This window comes from Ptychodera flava, chromosome 6 (genome assembly GCF_041260155.1).
Source record: "Ptychodera flava strain L36383 chromosome 6, AS_Pfla_20210202, whole genome shotgun sequence".
NCBI lineage: Eukaryota > Metazoa > Hemichordata > Enteropneusta > Ptychoderidae > Ptychodera > Ptychodera flava.
In genome coordinates, this window is record NC_091933.1 from 17,348,766 (window position 1) to 17,357,383 (window position 8,618).

Here is an 8,618-nt window from a genome sequence, read left to right on the forward strand (position 1 = left end):
AAGTGTGATAAGTTTGGAGTCTATTTTCACCAAGTGTCCAAATACCGTACAAATCATCAATGAAACGTTTAAGAAAGTCTGCTTGATCTTTATAAACACTTGTTTTTCTCCAAAACCAGCTCATAAATATGTTAGCATACATGGGTGCAAAGGGAGTACCCATGGCTGTACCATGTGTTTGAAGGTAGTACTCTTCACAGAATTCAAAGTAGTTATTTTGAAGGATGATATCTGCTAGATCAATGATATCATTGATGTTTTTGTCATTTAAAGTAGAGCAGGTTTTGAAAGCATGTTTTAATGCTTCTAATCCTTCTTTACGGGAATGTTAGGATAGAGGCTTACCACGTCAAGACTAAAAAGAATAGTATTGTCTGGCAAGTTTGACAGCTGTGATGCATTATAATGGTGCAAATGATTCAGAAAATCGGTGGAATCCTTGACCAACTCTACACAGTATATTGGCACGATATTCATGAGTTGATAGTGAAGCCAGAGCGAGGCTCTACGAGTGGGACTATTGATCTGTGAGATTATTGCTCGTATGGGTGGTTTAACGTCAACCCGTGATGTCTGGATATATATATATATATATATATATATATATATATATATATATATATTATATATATATATATATATATATATATATATATATATATATATGATTTATGTCCACCTTTTGTTTTACCTATGTCGCGCGCCGGGGGGGGGGGGTCACCCTGTTTTCGAAATTTGGAATAGGGGGGGTCACCCTGTTTTCAAAATTTGGAATAGGGGGGTCAGCCACTTTTTGACGTCGGCAAAAAATAATCCACCGGCCCCCCCCAGGCCGAAGAAACTGACCAGTCCCTTAGGAAGTAGTTTTCAAATGTTATGTTTTCAGAATTAGTGCGAACGTTGGCATTAGGATTGTTATCGTAATTCTAAAGAAGACCCACTCCATCAAATCATAGCCTCCCCCTGCCCCCTCCCCCGAGTGAGACTCGCCTCGTGGTCTACGATCAAGTAGACCTACACCATGTGATAAGCTTATTGATCCGTTTGGCTCCTAAAAAAGTTTCACACCAGCTAATTCAGGTTTTTAAAATCTTTTCTACCAGTATTTTCAGCGAGAAATCAAGAACATATTCTGTTCTATTTAGGGAAGGTGTCATTTCTTCAGTTTGTATCTTCCAGAGTGCTACCTAAAGTCACTTTTATCTCTACGAAGAAAGCGATTCAAGGAACAATTCGGGTCTCCAGGGCACGCGAGATTTAGGCCAGGTCAGGGGTCAGGACGGCGTTACCACACCCACAATGCATTGCGGACTAGAAAAAACAATATGGCGGGTGTTTTGAATGATGAAGTGGTTCTCGAGCTTATATTCAGAGAGTTGGACCCTCGCAGCCTATGTCAGATGGAGCAAGTGTGTCACTTGTGGCGGGACGTTGCAGGCAGTAATCGTGTGTGGAAAGAGAAAGTTGAGAGACTTTGTAGAATTAGAAATATGAAACCTTACCTTGGCCGGGCTGAAGATTGGAAAACGCGGTACAAACAACTGGTAGGTATGGAAACTTGGCGTGTTGTATCTCCGCTGGTATCGGGTATTTATAGCCTTACATAGCCTATAGCAAGATAATCCTGTTGAAAAACTCTTAACGTAAAAATAAACTGCCAACTATCCGCATTTTATGACATTGGTCAGCAACGATGGGGTTTCTCGCTATGGCTGCCGAAGAACCGGAGTTTGGGTCCGCAGGCGCAAGTGGGCTTGGACCTGGGTACCGTACAGTACATGTAGTCTGTTTGATCTATAGATTACCTACTCGTTGCTCTGCCCTCCGCCGCAACAGACGATTGATCGATCATGCAGACAACTCAGCCCACGAGCGCCCGTGTTGGGTCCATTGCGGTCAAATGTTACATTTCCTTCCGCAAAAGGGGGGGGGGGGGACTGATGGCTCAAACAGCACAATATCACTGCGGTAACTTTGCCCACAGCCTTCATTCGTTGATGTACCGCCGAACAGCCTGGGAAAGCTTTGAGCGATGTGGAACTGCAGCTAGCAGTGGCATTAACAACCCTATCTGAGTTTGATTACCACTGGTCACCCCTGTGATTTCCAAGGCTTTAGAGAACTCTCTGTTTTGTGATGTAACTTCTCATAATTCTGAATTTATGATAAGTCAGTATTTTTATTTTTTATCAGTGCATGTTTTTGGAGATGTCAGTATGAATGTACCACATGACTTTGATAAGTGTCAAAATGACTGACTGAATCCAAGCTTGCAATTATGATTAGCTAAGTCAAGTCCACTGACTTGACTTAGCTAACTGTAACTTTCCAAACAACATAACATACTGAGTGACAACAATTCATGGTTAATGAAAATTGGTAAAAAAATCCTGAGGATAATGCCTATATATATGCACATCTCTGGTATTACTGTCTCTGTTTTGGAATGATTTTGATGGCAATGCAAGAAACATGAATGAAAGGAAATCGGAACCCAAGAATGAAAGAGTTCAGAATACGACATAATTGAAGGATGGACAGGCAAATAGTACACCAAGTTCCCATATGTTGTGTGTATCACATGCTCACACAACATAAACATCCGCCATCAGGCATTGAATAACAGTTTTGTTGTCTCAGACTCTCTTGTGTTTTGAGGTAATCTGTTTCCCTGAAATTCAACTGCTTGTAGTACTTTGCTCATAAAAACTTCAAGCTCATCCCTTTAGAATCTCAAAAGAAAATTTCAAGGAAAATTACTATTGTCATCAGGATATCTTATTTGTGAAAAAAATCACTTGGGAAATATTAATGGATATTATTGTCTCTAGTTCCTAAATGAATTTGTGAACTACAGTACAGCAAAGAGAGAATCTGAAACTTTTAGATACTACTTGTGCATCTTGCCTTAACCTGTACACCCCTATTCCTTGTAAACAGGTCCACACACACTGTTGATATCGATGGCCTCGGGCCAAACCATGGTGCTGAAAGGGTTGGCTATTAAAGCAAAGAGGATTTGACACCCTGTGAAACTGATATACAAAGTGCTTCAATCCCTAATTGCTTTGTTTTTACCCATCTTTTACCGCATTGTCATTACAGACTCTTGGCCGACTATATCCCAGAGTTGTTCCCCGTGCAGCGAGACCAAAGACCTATGAAGAAAATCTTGAAGCCTTGCAACCAGAGCCATCATCTAATTTTGTTGAACTTCAAGTGAAAAAAAGGACGCCCATTAAAGAATTTATCCAGTCGACAACAAACAGGAAGTACATTATTGGAAATGCCTACTATATGCACACTAAGGTCAGTTGATATCCACTCTTTGTGCAACTCTGTGATTTGCCGGTTGTCATGTTGAAACGCTATCACTTACCAAGGTGTCGGTGCAGCCACTCACTACGTGAGTGTCGTGGAAATGTTATCACCTGTCAGGTGTTTCTTGACACATCGTCAATTGCCAGGTGTCAAACTCTTGAGTCTCTAATGAAACAAGGTTGTTTCTACCGCTGACTTGTTTGAGATTTGGACTCAAGAGGGCACAGTGAAAGAACCATCCAATACTGGTTAAGCTTCTGTGGAACGTGTGATAGTTTCATTCACTCTTTTCTAAAAATTGAAAGACCTTGGATAAGGAGTGGCTATTCTCCAAATCTGCATCTCAGGATTTTATGCCCTCAATCGGTTCTAAAGACTTACCTTTCCAAACGTCCGTAAAGGGATTTAGTTGCAACGGAGTGAAATTCCGCAAATCTATCACGCACAGCCATTTCTATGCCTCTTGTACTCTCTTGCCAATACTTTGGTTTTTCACTGTGATTGATAAACTGATCCCCTTCCTCTGTAACATGGTGATAAATTTGTAGACTCTCATTTGTTTATCGACAGAGTGAAACAATTGGACTTATGAAAAATATATTGCTGCGGGATAAGAAGACAAAGCAAATATGTAAGTTTCTGAACAACGATACAGCTACAGACAATAATAGAGGTCACTATCTTTGTTTTTTATATCAACTAGATTTTTTTGTTCCACTCCCCAAAGCATGTTGAGATACACAGTATTCAGCTTGTCAGTTCAGCCTGTACATATGTAGACTGCATCATTGTTGACGATTAAATTCTTTGGACTAGTATGCAACGTAATCAATAACAGGCATTTTACGCATACAGATGCTGTGTTGATAAGCTAAACAGTGGGTGTTTCAACACCTTTTAGGGAGTAGAATAAGAACTTGCAGTTGACATAAAAAAACAACAAAAAATAGTGAAAAAATCATTAAAATCACAGCTACTGACCCTTGAACATCTTAATTCCAACATTGACTTCTGTATTCTTCATATGTCACCGTGCTAGGTTTTGTGATTTGATTGTAAACTATTCTCTGTTAGGTTTCCTCTCTGATGGCAACACTTTGTAATGGCAGTGCAAATTTCTTTGGCTTAATCAGGTAACTTGTGTGATACCAACATGGTTGATTAGGTTTGGGGGAAAGAGACTGCTGTCAGATGAGTGACAATGTGGCATAATTTCCATAATGCCGAACAAAAAAAATTGTGCTGTTCAGATAACCCGACCTACCCTATTTTTTACCTGCCGACCCTAAACGTCTTAGAGTTATGTAAACATGGAAGTTAAAAAAAAAAGAAAAAAACCTGTAAAATCATGCGTTTGTACTTTTCATTTGATTTTTGCTTGAACGAGGATGTCTTTTATGTTTTTTTTCCATTTATATGTATGATACATTTTTCTGGAAATGTAGCCAGTGTTTGACTGCCCTGAACCCCTGAAAAATGCATGTTTAAAAACAAAAATATTTTGGAAAAAAAAATGCTGCCGATCTATCTACCCTATTTTTGAAAACCATGTTATTGGTAAAGGACTGTTTGTTTTTTTTTTGGCCTAATCAAAACAACAGATAATAGTCTCCTCTCTCAACTCAAGGTAGTTTGTGTCTTGAAACAGAAAAAAACTTTTTCTCAAACTGTCTATACGGAAACTTCAACCATACTCTTACCACATGAAAAATAAAAATCAGGTCACAATGCAAATTTTGGTTCTAGGAAAGTGAATTTCCAAACTTTTATTGATATCTCAAATTTCAAAATGGCCGCCATACCTGTATTACCTCTATTGGAAAGAAAATACATTTTCTTCATTCACAAAATTAAGATGGCGAGAACTTTACTTTCTCCAAGAGATTTCATAGGAATCTCACCCCCCCCACAAGTGGTAGACCAGAAAAGTTGTATAAATTTTAAAGTCAGAATATCTGTCCCCTTAGTTCAGTCTGCCTTAAATTAGCTAGCATGATGTTTAGTGGTTTTCATGTTGAATGTTTTAGAACAATATGAGAAGAAAGAGAGACCTGGGAAGCATTTTCAATTTAATGAACAGCTGCACAAAATTTGTGCCTTTTTTTTTATATCAGCATATGTCATGTCAGTGCAAGGATTGTTGTAACTGACATATTTGTAAAATTCACTCTTGTGAAAAATGACTTTGATTGACTTATTACATGGAGTAAAATTCAAAAGAAATTAAGATCACTGTGTAAGGTCATGCGTATGATCCACATTCATATGATGACAGTTCATGCTACAAAATTTAAGATTTCTGTCATACTTGCCAAACATAGAGATTTGCTGAGATGAGCTTGTTGCAGTGATGCTATTGATAAGTAACTGCTTTTGTTTGTATGATGATCAACTTGTACTCGGTACGATTTTTATGGACAAGTTTTCACTATGTAGCAGCATTAGCCTTGACAAATGACATTTTGAATTGGATACTGTACACAAATTGTCACATTATAGACTGGGTTTCTCGAAAAGTACATGTAACATCTAAATACTTGCTACAACGCGGAACACCAACTGAAGAAGTTCAAAGACCTGATTGTTCTGTTGTAAAACCCTGTCACCAGCATGGTTTAGCCCACACCAATTGTTTCAGACAGATAGTGTGGACCGTTGTATGGCAAATCCGGGTTGAAGCATTAGAATTGGATGAAATAGATAAGGAGAAATGATGTGTAAAGTTGATGTGCAAAGCAAGCTCCTCGTCACCAACAAAACTGTTTTGATTGTATGTTTTTGTCACAATATCAAGTAGAAAAAGCGTAATTTTATTCTTTTTTTCTCAGATACAGGGCCTGCTGTCAGAGAGCTACTAGGATTGGTGAGGGGAAGAGGTGAGTCTCCTACAGGGACAGTTGCTGGATCTTTGAAATAAAATTTTCACAATTTTTGTTATGTAAAACAATCATATTTTCCTTATTTCTTGCCTTACAAAATCCTTGAAATACAATTATAAGCCTTGCCACCATAATGCAATTTGTAGAATAATATTGTGTTATTGCTGATGAATAAGTTCTTGTCCAGACTGAAATTCATTTGTTAACAGTGACTTTGGATGTTACCCACAGACAGGCTGTATTGACAAGTTGAATAGCATTTTGATACTAATTTTGGACTAGAGCAAGGAGCTATAGCTCGCACACAGCGGAAAAGTAATTCAAGATAGCTCTGATAGAAGCTTTGAGGAGCCAGTTAATCTCACTTTTCATGATTTTTGTCATGGTTTTTATTCCGTATGTCAACAGCAAGTTCTTGTTCTACTTCAAAAAGCATGTTGAAACACCCACTATTTAGCATGTCAACATAGCATCTATACATGTATTGGTAAAATGCACTGTTACTGTTTACATTTGAATTCCAGTCCGGACCAGAATTCCACTCATCAACGATAACAATGCAGTCTTCACACATATCCAGGCTGAGTAGACAATCTGAATACTGTGTATCTCAACATGCTTTTGGGAGTAGAAAAAGGAATTGTGGTTGACATTAAAAAACAAAAAAATAGTAAAAAATTATCCAAAATTAAAGTCACTGGGCCTTTGATAATTGTCCCGGTCATGTGTCCAAAACATCAAGGAGTTTTGGTCAAGGATTCATATTACCGTATTTGAGGTTGTGTGAGAGTGTTACAAAGTTCAAGAGGGTATAATCTGTTCTGCCATATGTCAAGATCCCTGCTCCCTACTGCTGCTTGTAAGACAACTGGTGTTTATCCATAACGGACAAAAAAATCTCACACAAGGGGCTCTTTCACTGTTACTGGAATAGGGGCTCTTCTCACTGTTACTGGGAAAAAATGCCCTGTTTTGCTGCTAACATGTGACCTACCGCTGTATACAATGAACAGACGACTGAAAAATCATACACGCTGTTTCATCATCAAATTGGTTTCAAGATGTTGAGGAATGAATGTGATAGTGGTAATTTTTTATCTATCATTGTGACTCTAAATTCTTCATGGGAAGCTGACTGATTCAGCAGGAAACCGCCCATGTGTTGACAGTATTTGCCCAGAAATGTGAAAAGCTGAATGCATTGAAAACAGAAAGAGCACTTGTGGAAAGAACGCAAGATGAACTTTCTTGAACTTTCTTTCAGAATCAGTGTTATTGTCACAGAGTAGGAGCTTATCACTTTATATTAGGCATCTGTTTATTCATGTAGTTGTGATATGTCATGTTCAATCTGCACAGAAGATTCACAAATGACATTGACAGGGTGATTGCCAATGCCATTCATGTGACGTGTTCTCATTTTAATTTCAGCCGATTGGAACATCCAGCCACGGAGCTTTGATCCGCGCATCACTGACAGATTCAACATATTTGTACAGAGCAAGTCTGTAGGCAGAATGCTGGTACCCAGAACACAGCTATTGTACAAAGTGTCTTGAGGAGAAGATCTATGAAAGGGAAATTTCAAGAAACTGTGAATCTGGGACAGCGCCCTCTAGCGATGTATAATAGAATTTTTAAACCAGCCAGCAGGAGAATTCAGTTTGTTTGACCTGAACTGTTCGCCCCCTAGAGAGGGAAGTCTGTCCCCAAATGGCCTGAAAGAAAGAAGAAATTTATTAAGCAACATGTAAATATGGTAAAGTTAGGACATTGTATCAATCATGTAACTTGACAATAAACTTGTAATTTTGCAAGGAGTCTTGTCAGAACTTCCAGAAAATTGAGTTTTGTTTTTTTGCGCGTCTGTGTGTGTATATAGTAATATTCAATTACCATCATATGTTTAGATAATGCATCTGGTCCAACATTAATTGTGTAAATAAAAAAGACAAACTTTCATGAAACACAACATCTTCAAGGTTTTTGGTACAGACGCCTATGCATCTGCAGTTTACTGGAAGAAATGAGAAATGTAAACATGTCCATTGATACATTTGCAAATGTAAAAAATGTCAACAAGTTTCACTCCATGTGTAATTGATGACGCCTAGATTGAATAAACCATGGTTCCTTTACCTTGGTTACATGTGACCCTAGTTTTGTTACTTGCAAATTCCATGGAGGGAAAAATTGCATCACATTAATGACATGAAAAAAGGTGAAATTCATGTTTCTTGTAATACGCCATGGATCTCTTCTCCAAATCAGTGTTAGATTAATTCCTTTGTAACACTATTCTCAAAAGTGCTTGATGTCTATAGAGAGCGCTCCAAGTTGCTTTGTCCACAATATGCCTGTTGCAAACTGTGATAGTTGCCCATGGTTTCTAACTTGTTACTCCTGTATGCAGCTGAC

General features: G+C 38.3%; 1 protein-coding gene across 1 annotated transcript; it reads left to right on the plus strand.

The window, feature by feature from the left end:
• The first annotated feature begins 1,244 nt into the window (after positions 1-1,244).
• LOC139134996 (uncharacterized) lies at positions 1,245-8,347 on the plus strand. Its single transcript, XM_070702148.1, has 5 exons — positions 1,245-1,544; positions 3,106-3,309; positions 3,892-3,952; positions 6,150-6,197; positions 7,632-8,347. The coding sequence occupies exons 1-5, from the start codon at positions 1,326-1,328 to the stop codon at positions 7,757-7,759; spliced, it is 660 nt and encodes a 219-aa protein (XP_070558249.1). The 5' UTR covers positions 1,245-1,325; the 3' UTR covers positions 7,760-8,347.
• The last annotated feature ends 271 nt before the right edge of the window (positions 8,348-8,618 follow it).